Source organism: Ahaetulla prasina, chromosome 4 (genome assembly GCF_028640845.1).
Source record: "Ahaetulla prasina isolate Xishuangbanna chromosome 4, ASM2864084v1, whole genome shotgun sequence".
NCBI classification, from domain to species: domain Eukaryota; kingdom Metazoa; phylum Chordata; class Lepidosauria; order Squamata; family Colubridae; genus Ahaetulla; species Ahaetulla prasina.
This window is the reverse complement of record NC_080542.1, coordinates 125,477,872-125,498,777: the sequence shown is the minus strand read 5'-3', so window position 1 is coordinate 125,498,777 and position 20,906 is coordinate 125,477,872. Positions and strand designations below refer to the sequence as shown.

The 20,906-nt window shown below is 36.0% G+C and overlaps 1 protein-coding gene across 1 annotated transcript in view; it reads right to left on the bottom strand.

The window, feature by feature from the left end:
• GPR158 (G protein-coupled receptor 158) overlaps positions 1-20,906 on the bottom strand; it is a 161,009-nt gene that overhangs the window by 25,011 nt on the left and 115,092 nt on the right. The window contains exons 6-7 of the mRNA XM_058182758.1: positions 7,426-7,535; positions 5,157-5,395 (exon numbers count right to left, since the gene is read on the bottom strand). Of these exons, the coding sequence (XP_058038741.1) occupies positions 5,157-5,395; positions 7,426-7,535 (349 nt within the window). The remainder of the gene's footprint in view (positions 1-5,156; positions 5,396-7,425; positions 7,536-20,906) is intronic.

The window sequence follows — 20,906 nt, the reverse complement described above, 5'->3', positions numbered from 1 at the left end:
AGACAACAAGTGGTCAAAATTGGCAATGCTCTATCAAATCCTGTTCCTGTCAAGAGTGGCGTTCCTCAAGGCAGCGTCCTTGGACCAACACTCTTCATACTATACATTAATGATCTTTGTGACCATATCACAAGTAATTGTGTTCTCTTTGCTGATGATGTCAAACTATTTAACACCACAGACAATGCATCTATCATCCAAAAAGACCTTGATCATCTAACCACTTGGTCTAAAACTTGGCAACTCCAAATCTCAACCAGCAAATGCTCAGTCTTACATATTGGAAAAAAGAACCCAAACACTAAGTACATACTTGATGGACATTACCTTACAGATGACCCCACCCGTTAAAGACCTTGGAGTTTTCATGTCAAATGATCTAAGTGCCAAAGCCCCCTGTAACTCCATAGCAAAAAAGGCTCTAAGAGTTGTAAACCTAATCTTGCGTAGCTTCTTTTCCAAAAACATTACACTACTAACCAGAGCATACAAAACATTTGCTAGACCAATTCTAGAATACAGCTCGTCTGTTTGGAACCCTCACCATATCTCTGACATCAATACAATTGAACGTGTCCAGAAATATTTTACAAGAAGAGTTCTCCATTCCTCTGTAAACAACAAAATATCTTATCCCACTAGACTTGAAATCCTAGACTTAGAAAACTTGGAACTCTGTCGCCTTCGACAAGACCTAAGTTTAACTCATAGAATCATCTATTGTAATGTCCTTCCTGTTAAAGACTACTTCAGCTTTAACTGCAATAATACAAGAGCAACCAACAGATTTAAACTTAATGTTAACCGCTTTAATCTAGATTGCAAAAAATATGACTTCTGTAACAGAATCATCAGTGCTTGGAATACTTTACCTGACTCTGTGGTCTCTTCCCATAATCCTAAAAGCTTTAACCAAAAACTTTCTACTATTGACCTCACCCCATTCCTAAGAGGACCATAAGGGGCGTGCATAAGCGCAGAAACGTGCCTACCGTTCCTGTCCTATTGTTTTTCTTTTCTTCTTCCTATATATATATAGATGCTTATACCTCCCAATATTTACTCATATATATGTTTATATACTATATAATGTTTTTATATGATGTTGTGACAAAATAAATAAATAAATAAAATAAATAAATAAATAAATAAATAAACATATGAAATCTGTCTTTAATTTGTCTTTCAGGATCTGTTTCTTAACTTTAGCCAACCTGTTCTTGAACTACTGATTTACTTTAGGCTCTATTGGATTAGGGCTATTCTCAATGTTCCCCATTTCCAGGAAGTTTTAAAGATTTAAACTTAATGTTAACCGCTTCAATCTAGATTGCAGAAAATATGACTTCTGTAACAGAGTTATCAGTGCTTGGAACACATTACCTGACTCTGTGGTCTCTTCTCACAATCCCAAAAGCTTTAACCAAAAACTTTCTACTATTGACCTCACCTCATTCCTAAGAGGACTATAAGGGGCGTGCATAAGAGCACAAACATGCCTACCGTTCCTGTACTATTGTTTTTTTCTTATATATATATGCTTATACTTCCTTATATTTCCTCATATATATGTTTATATACTATATAATCATTTTGTGTGATGCTTGTGTATATTGTTGTGACAAAAATAAATAAATAAATAAATAAATAAGTTATAGAACACTGACTCCCTCCAAATGGAAGCCATCTAAGCAGGGTCCCTCTCTTCCCCCCCCTACTCCCTGGTCTCCTGTCATGATGGCTAAACACTTGCACTTGCCTTGCTCCCCACCATTCCTGGTCCAGCCAAAATCTATGCCTATCCTGACCCTTTGCCTATGTATCTGAATTCAGGAAAGAAAGAAAGGAGAAACGGGTAGGATCTTCCAAATAAGAAAGGTGGCTGCCATAAAGATTGAAGAAAGAAAATAAATCTACTCTGGTACATGTGACTGAAAACAAAGGGAAATCACATGGGCCAGGGCCCTGTGGCTTTGTCATGCATGGTAATGCCTGACCAAACTCCAACTGCACTGCTACTCCACTAGCCATCCAGACATCTCCTGCCTGTTACGATTAAGGAAGATCTGAGATTGATGTATGATGCCTCACTGGGGCCTCCTGTCATTGACCAGTTTGGGATAGAAAGCAAGTCCAGCAGCTGCAGAAAAGGCATTCTCCTTTTTCCATCCTATTTTCTGCCTTAAAGAAGACTCTTGAGGAAACTTCAGAACAGTGAGTTAATATGACAGGCCTCTCCTGGATAGGTATGTAACTAAAAGACAGGAATAAATGGAGATTAAGATAAGGTTTATAGAGTAGGAGAAATCTCATGGTGATAGATTTTATTTTTGTTCTCTGCTTAGCTGAAATGGAAGTAATTGCTGTAGAAGTGTCAAGGAGAAAGAAACAAGGAAAAGAGCATTTCAAAATAAAAGGAATTCTGTTTTCTCTACCAATGAAAATGTATGTCTCTCTCTAAAGAAATCCATCTGACTTCATAGAGTTTGTTGTGAGTGAAAATGAGAAGGAGAAGTGCTATGTCCTCCAGAGCTCCTAAATGAAAAGATGGGATATAAATCTAACAAACAATTTTGAATTAAAAAAAATAAAATAAGTATTTAAATTTTGTATCCAAACTGTTTCTCCTGCATACACAATTAATTTTTAATAAAAGTATTGCAGGCATTTTATACTGAATGCATCATTTTACCACTGGTATACAGCATTTCATTTTATAGGACTCCATCAGCAATCTAAGTATGTATATAACCCTGATTGGTACAAACCTGGTGCTGCATTGGACTCCCAGTTACCTATAACTGATTCTGACTTTGCCCATTTGCCAGTGGAATTATCTACTGGTGGAAAAGATAAACCAAACACCAACAAGAACCCATTTTTGTGATGTTCCCAGAAACCAGTTAGATTTCTATATCTCACTTGTGAACTAGAGAACACATTATCGCTTGACTCTCAAGTTAGTAATTGGGTAAGTGCACCTTATAATTGATTAATACATTCACTTCTTCTACTAAATCTCTTGAAAATGCCATAAATATAGTCAGTAATTAGACAACATACATAATATTTGCAAAATATACTGGATGAGAGCTACAACTAAATAGAAAGACTTGGTTACATTTTTTTCTCAACCTGTTGACCTACATGGCAGCACTAATTAGCCAAGCATGTACCCTAACTAGAAACTTCACTTCTAAATGGCAATCAAATTTGTTGAACTGTATACTGTTTATATTTTTTCTTTGACTTGTGCAACTGAAATAAGAGGTCTGGAAAACTGACTACTGTATGCATTCAATTTCATATTTCTGGAAAACCACGTGTTACAATATTATTTGTCTGTAAATCATTTACTTTTTCTTTTAATAGGCCAGTCTGAAATATACATAGATAATGCATATATGTCACACTTGAAGAAAGGAAGAAATGCTTTAATAGCAATTTTCCATTTTCCTGCAAATTCTGAACTTTTCCAAGACTACTATGTGTTCTAACAGAAACTTTGTTTATTAGATACATGGTGGTTGAAATTTTGGAAAAGCAAAAACCAGTTAGCTACTGTCACTCAATACAGTCTACTACAATTGCTCTTTAATTACCCATGCTTTGGTTGGTTTTCTCTAAAATACTGAATAGGAAGCTTGAGAAGAAGAAAGAAAAGAAGTCTATATATCATAGTGAGGCATATAATTCTTCTAATCTTCAATGAGACATAGTAGAATCCTCAAAGTTCTCTAAATATCTCTGTTTCTCTTCGTCTGTCTGTCTGTCTGTCTATCCATCCATCCATCCATCCATCCATCCATCCATCCATCCATCCATCCATATTTGTATCTATCTATCTATCTATCTATCTATCTATCTATCTATCTATCTATCTATCTATCTATCTATCTATCTATCTATCTATCTATCTGCTCTCTCTCAAAGAAAGGAAAGCACTTTCATGGATCCAACCAATTCGTAGCCATAATTTGTAGCCATAATGAATTGGACTTAATTATACTTAGATTAGATCATTTGAAATCAGGAAACAGAAACTAGTTTTGATTTATTTGTTCCAGTGACTTCAATGAGTCTGCTTTTTTTTAAAAAAGTCATTTTTTTCATGACTTGAAAAAAATACAATTGCTTTAAAATTACATCATCTTTTTTCAGAGGATAATTAGAACGTTAGAAAAACAATTTACTGGACATAAACTGTTTCAACTCCTACCCTCAAAACAACACTATAGAGCACTGCACACCAGAACAACTAGACATGAAAACAGTTTTTTTCCCGAATACCACTACTCTGCTAAACAAATAATTTCCTCAACACTATCAAAACACTACTATTAATCTTCTCATCGTTCCCATCACCCATCTCTTTTCACTTATGACTGTATGACTGTAACTTTGTTGCTTGTATCCTTATGATTTATATTGGTATTGATTGTTTCCTGATTGCTTATTTGTACCCTATGACTATCATTAAGTATTGTACCTTAGAATTCTTGATGAACATATCTTTTCTTTTATGTACACTGAGAGCATATGCACCAAGACAAATTCCTTGGGTGTCCAATCACACTTGGCCAATACAAATTCTATTCTATTCTATTCTATTCTATTCTATTCTATTCTATTCTATTCTATTCTATTCTATTCTATTCTATTCTATTTCAAAGTGGCAGCATCATTTCAAGTTCAGATACAAAGTCTGAAAAAGGTTGGGCTGCTTAAATCAATAACAGAGATAGTGTACTTGTGTGAGATCCAAAGCATTTGTTTGACATTTTCAAAGACTGGTCAGTCTTAATATTTTCATACAAGATTCTCTGAATTAAACTCAATCATCACAACATCCATATGTCCTTTTCTATCACTTATTTCTGATAAATTATTATTTTTTCAATTACAAAATAATATACAAACTTAAGACAATAAAACTGTATAATCTGTGAGGGATATGGACAGTAGTTCTTAAATATGACAAATAATTTGGGAATAACTTTTAGGAAACCAAGAGTTATTTCTCAGTAAATCTGTACAGACTAATAATTAAGTTGATGAATTTTTTCCATATTACTGAGCACTTGGTTTAAAAGAGTGTTTTTAAAACAACTAAGCTATTACTCTCATTGTTATCAACATTAACTATAGTATCTTACCAATAGCCATCATGTAATCCCACCGGTCTATCAGGCACATATTGAAGATCAGATGATCTGATGTTTGCCCTCGGCCGATAAGTGAAATATTTTGTTGCAGGTTTTCACAGACTGCTGAAGTCCAGCCTGTCAGAAACCACACCACAACCAAAAACATCACAGCCAGCATCTTCATCACTCGCCCACCTGTCATATATGGAATGCGCTGAGCTGTTCGAGAAAAGAACACCTTCAAAGCTCTGCAGAACAAAGATATATAATATCATTAACATTACTAACTCCTTCACCCTTGCTTGTCCTCATGGTTCAAAGAACTTTGATTGTAGCATATAACCAATTGTGGATGATCTGGGAAAATAAGCAGAAACATACCTGGTTAGTACTTAGATGAGGGACTGCTGACTAGACTGAGAAATGAAACAATTTTTTAAAGAATCCCAATGGAAGGAAATGGCACACCCCTTCTATAACACTATCAAGAAACCTGTGTGGTTGAAAGTTGTCAAGAGTTGACCTTGATTTTGATTCAAACTTTTATCTTTTAATTTGAAGGAAAAGACTGCCCAAGTTGGGCTAAAGTGGAATACAGAAATTCTTCACTCTAGAAAAGGAAGATACAATAAGTATATCCATCTTTGATGATGGCAGACTAGATCTAGTATGTGTGTTTCTTTGGATATTTATTATTTTCCTTTCACTGGGTCATTTTAGAACTCTTTCCACAATGCAATGGTACAATGATCTAAATCTGCTGGTTTCTTTTCTATGTATAATTGGGATTGGCAGTTTTCCGGGTGAGTGCGTGAGGGGAGTCAGCATGCTTTGATATCCAAAGTGGATGGGTGATGAAGAGGATGAGTCAGTCCAACTGAGGAAAAAAGCCTGATAAAAATAAAATGAAATCAGTAAATAAATACAGCAAGCATCACTCTTTTTCATTTTCTGACTTTGCCACTAACATGCCAGAATGTGATTTCTGGGGACTCTAAAGAGCAACAAGAAAAGAGGTTCAGAGAATCATTTTTTCTGCAAGCCATGGGTTCCTTACCTTGATGAGAAGATCTGTTTTTCTAGGTTCACCTGTAATATCAGCATCTGTTTTTCTAGGCTCACCTGTAATATCAGCACCACTGTTCTTTTTGACTAACCTGTTTTCCCACATCTGTCTTTGTAGAAGCACCAGTTCCAGAACTTAACAGTGAGATGTTCAGAGACCCTGTGCAGTTTACCACCATGAAATGTGGATGTTTTCACATAGCACAATCAATTCAAATGCCCCTCTAACGTGCCCTATAAAAACAGCTGAGCCAACTTCTTCGGTTGGTTATATATTCCTCTGAGGTGCATTAGTTTTCAGGCAGTTTCATTATTTTCTTCTAAAAATCATCAGTAGATTATTATCTCCCTATTAGTGCTTTGCTTATTTGTCCCTTATCAAAGTTTTCTACAAGGAGTACAAAAGGTCTCAAAGTCAATATTTATCAGGGTGCTTACATATGAAAATAGATCTGAGTCATGCTCACTACTAATCCTCACCAATGCACACAGAACTTGATACTCCAGAAAACTTTGAATTAAAGTTTTGATGGGGAAATTTTGCAGAACTGCAATGCTGAATAATCTTGATGCAACTAATTTCTAAATTCGAACTGACAGCATTTCTTTTCTAGAAATGCTAGTATTCAAGTCTCTTGCTTCCTAAACTATCTTGTTACTATAATGCAGAACCGTACAATCTGATACTAAGGTAATAGTCTTTAAGGAATATTAGCCACCAAAGGAAAAACAATGTAGTAAGAAAGAATTAATCATAATAATAGTATTTAATGAATTTTGTTTATATTTCAGTTTTGTTTATATTTTAGTTTTGTTTAAAACTAAATCAAATTTAGTTTTATCCTGGTCCTGTTTCTTTCTCCTGGTTCTATTTTGGAGAGTGTAGTCTGTGATTAGGAAAAAAGATTTTCAACCTTATTGTTTTAGATCACTTTTTACCAAGAATTGTTTTCACATATAAGAGGTGTTTTTTAAAATAAGAAATTCATAAGACAATTTTGTAGGTTTGTTCACACATAAAAAGACAGCAGACCAAGCTTTTTGCTGCATTTACATAATCACAGACTGCAAAAAAAAAATTAGTTCACTGCTTGAAAATGAGATTCTATTGTGAGAAAAAGGTCGTAATGCACTCCTATACTTTTGCACAAACATTTGTGGATGCATGCACCCAAAATTTATACAAAATTAGAAACAGCAAAGTATCCTGTACCTGTGCAGCTTCAGTGTGACTGTTCCATAAACTGTAGCAAATCCCAGAAGGCGAACCCACCTTAGGAGAATACACCGAAAAACACTTGGCTCAAAAAACAAAATGACAACCTATAAAAGAAAAGGACATATTAACTAAAACTAAATTAGGGTGATACAGTATTGGATCACTCTATTTTCCTTTCTCCCTTCTTGGAATGAGAATGCATAGGGAGAATTGTTCAAACACTAAAAAAGTGAGAAAGATTTTCTTATCAAGTCTTGATTTCTCTTTGTTTGGTGCAAACTTAGGGTAACACAAAACACAATCCAGTTGAACAGATCGTATTAGATGGTTAGAAAATGGTATTGTTTCCAATCAAAGTACACCTTAATACAAGACATTGACCATTGTTGTATTATCCAGATTTAGAGGAGATGTAGATTGAGGGCAAAAGAAGAAGGGGACAAAAGAGAACAAGGTGGCTGGATGGAGTCACTGAAGCAGTAGGCATGAGTTTAAATGGACTCCAGAGGATGGTAGAGGACAGGAAGGCCTGGAGAAATGCTGTCCATGGGGTCGCGATGGGTTGGACACGACTTCGCAACTAACAACAACAAAAAAGAGCCAAGAAAGCAGAAACAGTGGATTCTAAACCCAGACCCCAACACAGCTCCAATTTGAATCAGATCATTATGTATGGTGTACAATAGTAATAGTTCAAAACCTGAACTATTGCTCTTATATTCTCTTAACCATGTACCATGAAGATTTGGTGGTGAGGGAAATTTAATGAATTGAGCATTGCCAAGGGCAAGATTGCAAAACTGGACTTCAAGTGAGAAGTAGGGTCCAACTGTGAAGTGATCATCACCAGCCGGTACCAGCAGAGTGTGGGCTAACTGAGGCAAATTTTGTTGAGCACATAGTCTTGTCACTCCCTATGTGAAATATTTATCTTCTTTTTTTTTTTTTATTTACATTTATATCCCGCCCTTCTCTGAAGACTCAGGGCGGCTTACAGTGTATAAGGCAATAGTCTCATTCTATTTGTATATTTACAAAGTCAACTTATTGCCCCCCCAACAATCTGGGTCCTCATTTTACCTACCTTATAAAGGATGGAAGGCTGAGTCAACCTTGGGCCGGGCTTGAACCTGCAGTAATTGCAGGCTGCTGTGTTCTAATAACAGGCTTCTTACCAGCCTGAGCTATCACGGCCCGTAAGTTCTTCAACTTACATTGAATCTTGACCTCCTATGACTTTGCTTTTGCCTGATGTCTTCAATCTAGCTATAATTTTCAGGGCAAATTGGGCTCTGTTTGCTTACTTCTCTTTTAATAAACTGACTTTTATACAACTTACTTGGGACTGCTCATATTTAACACTGAATAACTTAGATAAGAGATATGCTTACATCTCTTTTATTATGGACACCTGTATTTGTACATATTTCTACAGAGAGAGCTGGCTTGAATTATGTAACTAGTTTCCAATCCAGTTTAATAGCCCTCTCAAATAAGCATTTTTGCAGAAAATCTGAAACAACCCATTCCAAATTTAAAGTAAATCATATTTGTTTGGCTTTTATTAATTCACATATATGGGGATGTTATCTTTCCCATATTTTATTCTCTTTGAAAAACTCCTACATGAGTGGCAATGAATTTTCATATTGATGAAATATGGGTATTTGATGGGATTTGATAGGTATTTAATGGGGTTAGGTATAATCTTGTTCAATATTTTGCATTTTCTTCTGTGTTCTATTGGCCTTACTTGAAATAATAATGTATTAATGTTCATAGTTCTCTGTTTATTCTCCATTCTATTGTTTATTTCATTTTTATTTGGATATTTGCATATTCATATTTGTATATATGTTACTTGCATATTTATATAAATATAGTTGTATAGTCATAAAATCAATTCATGTTTATAGCATCAATTCATTTTTACTTATTGTTTATTTTCAATTTTACAACAAGCTACTTTAAACTTTTAGTCAGAAGTATTAATATATCAATATAGTGAACTAATATATTGATAAATATATCAATAAATGGTTAATAATTAATACATGAGTTAAATATAATAATAATAATAATAATAATAATAATAATAATAATAATAATAATAATAATAATAATGTTTTTTTATACCTTACTTAATTGCCACTGCAGCCAGATAAAATTTGTATAATCCAATTATACAAATTTTATACAAGCCAGATTATTCAAACTGACCTGAATACTCAGAATGTTACTCTCCATTAATAGCTGAACTGTTATTAGAGTTGCTTTTTCCTATAACTCTAGAAATCCATGAAGAAAGAATGTAAAACAGCAATTGCTTCCACTCAGTTGTAACTGACTGTATGATAATACTTAATAAAGAAATGAATGGCCACTATTTTATGGCAATATAAAACACACATTCATGCTGATATCTAGGCAATAGCAATAAGCGCACTTGCTATGGTCCAATAAGTCCTTAAGTACCCACTTAAATAAAAATCAATGTTCTAATAAACGATCTTAAAGGCAATATTCTAGTCATTTTAAAATATTTATTTATTTATTATGAAATATGCAGGCTACCCAATTTCCCATGACTCTGAGCAGATTACCTTTTTTTTAAATTAAAAAAATTACAAAAGATAAAAATAAAATATGAACAGTCCCGAAAACAACAGATGACCAAAGAAAACCCATTTGTACCCTGCCCTCATGCCTAGGTGACCAGGCAGGTCCTTCATAGCTTTCTGAATGCCATCCAGATTTTGGAGTGGTGGTAATATCATTCCAGCAAGTGGTATAAAAGAGAACTGAATTCATGGAACATCATGCTGTTTAAAGATTATGGGTATTTATTTATTTTATTTATTTAAAAAAAAATTTTTTTAATTTATTTATGTATTTATTGATAGGTGTCTATTTATTTATTGCTTGGGGGCGGAGCCAAGATGGCTGGAGTGAGCAGCAGCTTTGAGCTTTGTTCTGCTTTTTACTCTCTAATTTTATCCTTTTTTAAAAACATTTTTTCTACTTTTAAATCAATTTTTAACTTTTTAACTTTGTTCTCTTTTTTACTCTCTATATTTTTATTGTATTTTTATCTAAAATACTCTTTTAATTCTTAAATCAACTTTTAAATCATTTTTTAACTTTTAACCTTTAAAAGTTTCAATTTTACTACTTGAAAACAAGGAAGGCGGGGCTGCTGCTGGAGTGTTTTTGCAGCAGCTCCCCTTGGTTTTATTTTATTTAATAATTTTTATTATACCCACTGGAGCCGTTTATCTAAATAATATTGTTTTGGAAACGATATCATCATAGACCACAACAAGTTCTTGGCTGAGGAGAAATAAGGAGGCATGGGGAAAAGAAAGAAGCAACAAGGCACCAGCCCGGGATCTCTCCCACCAATGAAGAATGCAAAACAACCAAAAATTGATGAGCATTTTCCTGCAAGAGTCTTGTAAGTAAAAATATCCCCCCCTCTCCATTCCCAACAAGTTGGAAAGGTTCGAATGGGACCAGCAAAGAGATTTGACAAAACAGCAGATACTAGACTTTCCTAATCTGGGGGGAGGGGAGCAAAATAACAGCCATCTATTTTCACAATCAACGAGTCCAGCTCCAGCTCCTATGAAACCGAGATAAAGTCTAAAAAGTTTAACAACAAACTAATCCAGGATGTGGAGAGCTTACCGTGGGAGAATACAACAGAGTTTATGGCAAAGCAATGCCTTCTTATAGCACAAACCATGGTTTCAATATTTGAGCAACTAATAACCATCCAACATAACTTAGAGACATTGAAAAAAGATATAGCTGTTTTTCTGCAAGCACAACATTGGGGATTACAGGCACCCACACTAAAGGCCATACAACAGAATTGGGTGGACCACATACTCAGGATAGGGAGGAGGAAGGGGAGCAAAGACCCAGGGAAACAGCTGGAGAGCCTGCCAAAAAGAGGCAGCCCACACAGAAAAATAATTCTTTTTCAGTCAAGGCACCAAGAGAAGGAGGTATTAACAGAGGAGTTTCACTGGAAGACAGTAAAGCATCTCCCCTACAATTACAACAATCAGATCGCTCACTACAAACATATCAGGTTGCACTTAGAATTTATAAGAATTGATTGCTTATATATTTATTATGGGTGTTTAATGAGGACCCAGATTGTTGGGGGCAATATGCTGACTCTGTAAACCGCTTAGAGAAGGCTGTAAAGCACTGTGAAGTGGTATATAAATGCTATTAAGTGCTATTAAAAACTCTGGTTATTATTAGTCTCTGATTCCCCGGTGGATTCTTATCAAAGAACCAAATAAGGTGAATATATTTAGGATTTTTTTTTAATCCATCATGTTAAGATTGCTACACTTGTTTAGACTAATCTTGTTCTATCTGATCTTAAATAAGTGAGTAAATATATGTGAAGTGGTATATAAGTCTAAGTGATATTGCTATTCAACACATTTGGAAGATTCGAAGAGGCAAAAGACTGACAGTGTTTTTGCCTAAGAATAAGACTGTATAGAGGAGAAACATTATGTAAGAGCTTTTAGATGGGCTACTAAATTGACGAGTTGGAAACTGTATGGAGATTGTGTTTCTACCCAGAGAATAATAAAGAATGTGGGTTTTATTTTTATTTTTATTTCATACATTTCTCTGAGTGATAATATTCCAACAGTTCCTGACAAGTTGAAGTCACTCATAATATGGATAATATATAATATCTGGCTTCATAGAACCCCTTGTCCAGAAGTGAAATGCTCCCGGTTCAGAACGGATCGCTCGATCCGGTAGCGATGGCGGGTGGTGGTTCAGAGAACCGGTAGCAAAAATCCCTGCCCATCCCCAGCTGAGCCACACGATCATCAGAGAGGGGTTTTTTTTTAACTTTTAAAAGCATTTTTTCTTTGGCTGATGATCGCGTGGCTCAGCTGGGACCATCAGAAGCTTTTAAAAGCATTTTTTCTACAACCTCTTCGGCTAAAGAGGCAAAAATAAAATGCTTTTTTTAAAAAAACCCTCTGATAATCAGGCAACTCAGCTGGGATCGTCAGAGGAGCCTTTTAAAAGCATTTTTTCTACAACCTCTTCAGCTGAGAGGTTGAAGCCACCAAGCCACGTCCACAGAACCAGTAGTAACAAATTTTACATTTCACCACTGCCCTTGTCCAGTTGTTCTTACAAGACTGGTAAGCGTGATCTCTGGCCACCATTTTGCAGCTCCATAAATTCCTGAGCTTAATTTTTCCTCGTGAGTTTGTCAGTGAAAATAGTGAATGCTACATCTAAAATATTATGAAAACAACAGCCAGAATTATTATCCGCCAGATAAACTGGTTGGCTATCGGAAGGCATTTTAACTGTTCAAATAATATTAAAGCTTATTTAAGATGTGCAAAGTTAATTACAGGAGAGTAAACTGTGGGAGTGAGGGAAAAATCAAAGTGCAGAACTCTTAATTATTTTTCTAGCTGTTCTATGGAACAGGTGTTAAAGAAAAAGTGTCCTTAAATGCCATTCTCAACTAATAAGTATCACAATAATTAATGGTTGTTGAAGCAAAGTTGCTCGAGGTCACTCATTTAAATTCTAAAGAAAGTTAGTGGATTAGGTTTTCAAAAGCATCCTGGTGACCCTGCAGCCCCCATTCCAACTAGACTTCATTTTAATTGGGGCTAATGTATTTATGTTTCTGGAACATTGATCCTAAACAAATTATAGCAAGTTGCATGGGTTACAGTGGAACGTTCTATGAGCCAATATATATGTACAGATGTTCTCTAGATCAGTCTAAAAATACATGTTTCCAAAGTTTTTAATTTTTCAAACAATTTATTAAAATAACTTAAAATTTATATTTCTATTGTATTCTATACCTATACTTTCTACACAACTTATGTGACTGCTGCAATGGATTCAGTTGTTCTATATCTATCAACATATGCTTTTTAAAAAATGCAGCTTTCTTATTTTATGTTATTTAAGTAAAACATAGTCATAACAATCTTTATTGACCCAACTCAGCCAAGTACTGTAAAGTACCCAACTTTAAAGTTTTATACCGTTTTCCAAATGTATGTTAATCTTTTGCATACTGCAATGGTCACCTTCATTGAGGACTTTGAGTGTCCTCAATTTGCAATCTGCTTCGGACTGACCATTTTGTTGTCAAGTTGCACAGTTGCTAATGGTCAATTTTACCACCTTTTTTGCTGTGGTCGTTAAGCAAATTACATGATCATTAAACTAATCTCGATTCCCCCAGATTTTGCTTCTTGGAAGTGCTCTAGGAAGGTCACAAATAGCAAGACGTTGCGATGTTGCAACCATTGTAGATACATGCTGTTTGCCATACACCCAAATTTTGATCATGAGATGCTGAGTTATAAGCATGAGAACTGGTTATTGGCCACTTTTTGCAGTACTGTCATAGCTTTGATGGTTGCTAAATGAATGGTTATAAGTCAAGGACTAACTAATGTATTGGCATCAAAGGGGGGGTTTCACATAATTTTACCATCGGTTTGCCGCGTACTAAAAATGTGTGCACACCTTCCACGCATACGCCTGGCCTTCCGCACATGCACTTTGCTTGCGCACGTGGCTTGCATGCATGCATGCGGCTTACAAAATGTGGCTAAATAGGATAGCATAGCACTGGGGCGGGTGGGCCCAGATTGCCACTACCGGTTCGCCCGAACTGGTCCGAACAGGTTGAATACCGCCACTGATTGGTATGTAATGTAATGCATTCCCAAACTCGTAATCCACAGGAATATTTGGCAACTGGAGCAGGTGCTAATATATGGAATATCAAAAGATCACAATTTATATTGATCACAATTTTTTTAAGTTCATCTTTCCTTAATTTGATGGGCCTTGCTGATACCAAGTGGGTAGTTCAAAGTATGTCCTAAAATTCATATGGCACTCACAACAACCTCCAGTTTATGCAATAATCCTCAAAAGCTTTAAATGGTGATGGAATGGCCCCCGTAAAAAGAAAATAGGAATCTACTGACATTTCAAGTGTATTGTGCATTATAAGTGGGTTACATCTGAGCATGTAGATGTCTTCAAACTTGGCAGCTTTAAGACTTGTGAACTCCCAGAATTCTGGGAGTTGAAGTCCATAAGTCTTAAAGCTTGCCAAGTTTGAGGACCCCTGATGTAGATATTTGCACCCATTCAAGAATGGCCATTTTTGTTTCTCTGCATCACTCTTTTCAAGGTGAACAGAGTTACAGCAGTGATGAGTAAATCATTGGAAGACCTGAAAGACCTGGTTAGAGACAGATCGTCCTGGAGGAAATCTATCTATATAGTCACTAAGAGTTGACAACAACTTCTTGACACAAAATCAATCAATCAAAAACAAAAGCAACCCAGCGTATGAAATAAAAGTACCAGGCTTTGCCTACATTGGGGAGTATATTTATAATATGTTGGTTAGGTGCTTCAAAACTGCCTTGCATGTCCATGAAAAATACCAGATGATACAGATAGTCCTCGACTTACAACAGTTCATTAAGTGACCATTTTACGTTACAACATTCCCAAAAAAAGTGACTCGTGATGGTTTTTCATGCTTACAACCATTGCAGCATCCCTTTAGTCATGTGATTAAAATTTGGATGCTTGGCAACTGGTTCATATTTAAGATGAATGCCGTGTCCTGGGGTCAAGTGATCCCCTTTCTCTTACATGTAAAGTCAATGGGGAAGCCAGATTCACTAAACAACTGGGTTACTAACTTAACAACTGCAATGATTCACTTAACAGCTGTGGCAAGAAAAGTTGTAAAATGGAGCAAAATTCACTTAACAAATGTTTTACTTAGCAATAAAAAATTTGGACTCTATTGTGGTCATAAGTCGAGGACTACCTATATATGAAAAACTCAGCTTGTCTCATTTGAAGAGGGCCCCATATTTACTGTGAAGATATAGGTTGCAAATCAGGGGTGAAATCCAGCAGGTTCTGAGAGGTTCTGGAGAACCGGTAGCGGAAATTTTGAGCAGTTCAGAGAACCGGTAGGGGAAATTTTGAGCAGTTTGGAGAACCTTAGCGGAAATTTTGAGTAGTTTGGAGATCCGGCAAATACCAACTGTGGCTGGCCCCAGAGTGGGATGTGAATGGATATTTTGCAATATCCTTCCCCCAGGAGTAGGGAGGGAATGGGGATTTTGCAGAATCCTTCCTCTGCCATACCCACAAAGCCATTCCCACAAAGCCACGCCATGCCCACAAAGCCACGCTCACAGAACCGGCAGTAAAAAAAATTGGATTTCACCATTATTGCATGGCCACTGAAATTTTCTACTAGCAGACACTGGAAGTATCTAAGAGCATGCTGGAAGTAAATTTTTCAGTCTCCTTTGAAATAGGGGCATGAAATTAGCCCTGTCAAGCTAATGAGCATCCCAGTTTTATGATGCGCCAGAACCATCCTCTGTTGGGAGATTATTGGAATGCAGTTCAGCATACATATATAGAGTACTGTGTAGATGAAATTGTTCTTATGCAAACTGAAACTGGGAATAGACAGTAAAAAAAGATTGAATATAAAATGGTTTGCATATAAATTTCATTATAGATATTACCAAAAAAGCTTCATAAATGAATGTATAAACCTTAGATGACAACAGCAAGTACTTATTTCAAGCAAAAGGATGAAAACAAAGTTGTGTAATAGAAAAGTGTAGCATCAGCACATTTGTATGTGGTTATATTTGAGTAGATCTGTGTACTGTATATCTTTTCCTTCCTCTAAGATATTTCCTAATAGAGGTTTATAGCCAAAGTTGCCTTTCCAACTATATTAGTCTAATATAAAATTTTCTTTAGAAGATCTGACCTGAATAGCAATCTCTTAGACATTATAAAATCCTTGCTCGTTGAACATGAAGAAAGAAAGAATTGGCATTTGGCAGCCCAATCAGTCAATAGTCTTGAGTACTTTCTACTTAGCAGGACAATTTTAACCTTTAGATTGCTGCTTATATCGGTTTGAAATGCAGCAGAAAAGAACTTGAAAAGATGAGTTCTCATTCTTTGAGATGAGATTCCACCTGAAGCCTTTTGAAGGCAGAAACCTGTCAATTAAAAACACCTCCCCTACCACCACACCCTTATAAGACCTTACCTTTAGTAATATGGAGCTGGTTCAACTAACCCGCATCTCTTTTGCTTTTAAGGATGAAAGTCTTTAGGATTAAAAGTACAGTGAAATTGGCACCCACCTCCCACACCAACTGGAATGAGGTAAAAACAACAACACAGAAATTATTTCAAGGAAAGATATTGTAGTTCTGGAATGTCAGAGCCCAAATCTCTATTTACAATCTTCTCTTTGATGTACCCCGAGAAAAAGCATCATCAAATAGCAGAAAGTATGGCATGGCGCTACCATCATCTTTCTTGTGGCCCCTAGAGATATCCATATAACCTCTTAAAACACCTTCTCAAAGGTGTTTTAAAAGAAACCTTCTCTCCAAATGGCTCCTAACTTGCCGTATTTTTTGGAATGCAGCCCTCAAGCTAACAGAAGCTACACATCTCCACGCATAAATTTTTCTCAGAGTTTTGATATGCCACGAACTGTCTATGAATTTCTTATCCAGCCTCTGCAATCTAGCAGCAGTTCCCTTTGTTTGTCATCTTGTTTATATGCTGCTCAGAACCATATGATTCTCAGAACCATATGATGCCAGAAATAAGCTAAGGTGTTTAGTGACATCTTTCATTTACATGTTCCAGAAAAGCCATCTGTTCTTTAAAAGTAGGTGTTCCAGCCAAAACAACTATCCTCCTTTCCTGCATTGTTTCACAGTGTACCCACATACAATAAAAAATAACCATTTTTGCCCCTGTAAATCAGCTCAATATACATGTTGCTTAATTTCAGAAAGAAGAAATGCAGACAGTTTTCTTGTTTTATAATAAAGATAGGGAGAGCCATAGAAAATTTCAGCTTAAACACATTTCCTTGATATTCCTGGAGTATAAATAAAGTAGGATTTACAGTGACTGGAAAGAACCTAAAATCTATTCAGGCTCTCAGGCTCTCATTTAAAAGCATAAAACTCTGAATCATATCAAAGACCTTGTTAGATAAACCTTTTGTTTCTCACAGTGGCCAATTAGATACTTCTGGATTACTGACAAGCAGGTGATGGAGACATATTCCTGGCACGCAATTGTTCTCCTGCAACTAGTATGCAATATATGGAAACACTACTCCCAGTCTGAAGATAACTTTGAGTCTTCAGCGATTGTTGATAGACTGTTCTCCATTAATTTATCCAATCCCTTTTTGAAGCCATCTAAGATAATGGCCATAATGATGTGGAATGAGTTCTACAAGTTAATGACAGGTTTTATGAAAATTTTTAAATCCCCTTCCAATTAGTTTAATGTTGAGAAAGATGATAGATAGATAGATAGATAGATAGATAGATAGATAGATAGATAGATAGATAGATAGATATTTATTTATTTATTTATTTATTTGATTTTTATACCGCCCTTCTCCCGAAGGACTCAGGGCGGTGTACAGGCAGAATAAAACGAACAATACAAAATACAATTAAAACGGAATTTAAAAAACTTATTTAAATTAGCCTGAAAATTTAAAAATTTACCATACACTAAAAAATCCCTTTTAAAATTAATAAAATTTAACATTTAAAATTCAATTTAAGCCAGCCCCGCGCGGATAAAAAGGTGTGTCTTCAGTTCGCGGCGGAAAGTCCGAAGGTCAGGTATTTGGCGTAAACCCGGGGGAAGCTCGTTCCAGAGTGTGGGAGCCCCCACAGAGAAGGCCCTTCCCCTGGGGGCCGCCAGCCGACATTGTTTGGCAGACGGCACCCTGAGAAGTCCCTCTCTGTGAGAGCGTACGGGTCGGTGGGAGGCATGTGGTAACAGCAGGCGGTCCCGTAAGTACCCAGGCCCTAAGCCATAGATAGATAGATAGATAGATAGATAGATAGATAGATAGATAGATAGATAGATAGACAGACAGACAGACAGACAAACAGACACACATATGTATGTATGTATATGTGTGTATAGACCGTGTGTGTATATACATACATACATACATATGTGTGTGTGTGTGTGTGTGTGTGTGTGTGTGTGTGTGTGTATATATATCACTTTGCTCACATAAGAACAAAGCCAAAGCCTGAAGATGATGAGTGAGATCTTATCATCTCACTCATATCAATTCGTATCTTATTGAAACGTTGCCTAAATACTTCCAATCTTACACGGGAAAAGACCCGAACATACCAAAGCCTGCATACATGTGTGTGTGTGTGTGTGTGTGTGTGTGTGTGTGTGTGTTTTCGTAGGTTTTCATGGGTATAGGTATGTAGGTCTTGGCATTTTCGGGTCTTTTCCCATGTAAGGTTGAGAGTATCTTGTCGACGTTTCAACGAGGTCTCACACATCACTCATGAGCTCATGACACCAGCCTGAAGATGATGAGTGAGACTTCGTTGAAACGCTGCCAAGATACTCTCAACCTTACACAGGAAAAGACCCGAAAATGCCAAGACCTACACACACACACACATATATATATAGAGAGAGAGAGAGAGAGGGAGAGAGATCATCCTATACAAATTCTCCATACCATGCATGATTTTATCTATTTTCTCTGTACCATGCATTATTTTATTTTTCTCATAACAAACATGTTCAAAGCCCAGGGTAAAGTAGGGTTGTCTCTTTTGTACTTGTTTTAGATCTGTTAGAGGTGGGGGTTTTTTTTAAATGTGGCAACCAGAATTACATTCTGTGCTCCAGATGGAGATGCACCACAGAATTGAATATTATAAGGGTATTACAATATTGGCCATTTTATTTTCAATACCTTCCTAATGATCTCTAGCATGAAATTGCTTTTTTCATAGCTATTGCACAGTGAATTGACATCTTTATTGAGCTGTCCATTTTCCGTATTCCCTTATTTGGAATACCGTAATCATGATAAGATTGGAAACTTGGAGTTTTATTTTTGATTAAGCATGATTTACTGTTATACTAAACTATAAATGTGGTGAATTTTAACTATTATTTGTGTAAGTATTCAACTGCCAGATGGCTTGGAGTTCCAATGGGGAAGCACCACACTGGAGGTAGTAGATTAATTAAGAAGCCATCCCCCTCCCCCAACTATTGTCCCAAAGGTGCTTTTTTTTTTCAAGAGGCAACTGGACTTTCTGGTTTTTCTTTGAAGACATTTTGCTTCTCATCCAAGAAGCTTCTTCAGTTCTGAAGGGTGTTCATCCCAAAGTGCATCACTAAGATTCTGGAGATTCTCAGTCATCCAGGTCATGGTTGTCCCAACGGTGCTTTTTTTCAAGAGGCAACTGGACTTTCTGATTTTTCTTTGAAGACATTTCGCTTTCCCATCCAAAGAAGTGAAACTTCTTCATGTTGTGATATGATGACTGAGAATCTCTGCAGAGAACCAGAACTACTGTGTTCTAAATGTCAGGCCATCTGAATTCATAACTCCAATGAAATGTTTATACAATCATTCTAGATCAGGGGTCTCCAACCTTGGCAACTTTAAGACTTGTGGACTTCAACTCCCAGCAAAGCTGGCTGAGGAACTCTGGGAGTTGAAGTCCACAAGTCTTAAAGTTGCCACGGTTGAGATCCCTGTTCTAGATCATCATTTCAAAGTTGGCATCATGCCAATACTCTGAGGCATCATATCCACACTGTTTACATTCAATTCTAAATGAAATTTTTACCAAATGATCCGATGGTTTATGGTAGATAGATGCTGTTTGGAATACTGAATGGTCTGTCATTTTAATTTGGCCATTATTGAATATGTATTTTAACTGATATTTTAATTTTGTATATTTAATTGTTTTAATCTTGGCTGTACACCACCCTGAGTCCTTCGGGAGAAGGGCGGTATAAAAATTTAAATAATAAATAAATAAAAATAAAAAAGATGTGCCAACTTCTCTGTGTTGCAAGGATTTGCCCTATCCCCGATAATATTTTTTTGTTTAAAAAAATATTTGCGACGGTCTCATTTAGTAATAAGTCTCTGTTCTTCAGAACCATTACAAAATAAGTTATTCCAGAAGGAATTATTGTGGTGGGTAGTGGATTGAGAAGACAGAGAAGATACAGAAGTGTTTAATATTATATAAAGGAGAAATACCCAGACAGCATTTTTTTTTTTTTTTTGGTGAGGAGATAAGTGAACAAAAGAGTTTCAAATTTTAATCTGTGAAATATTGGAAGGACAAGCAGTGAGTCAGATGTGTAGCTTAATGTCTTGTCTTTTTCACTTTAAGAATAGAATATAAAAAATGAAGAAATAAAATGCTATGAAAATAAATTCAGTTTATATTGCTTTAACTGGGGTTTTTTTTGTTGCTGTTGTTGTTTTCCAATGGATTGTCACTTGCTATAACACTCTCTTGTGCGGTGCTATAAAT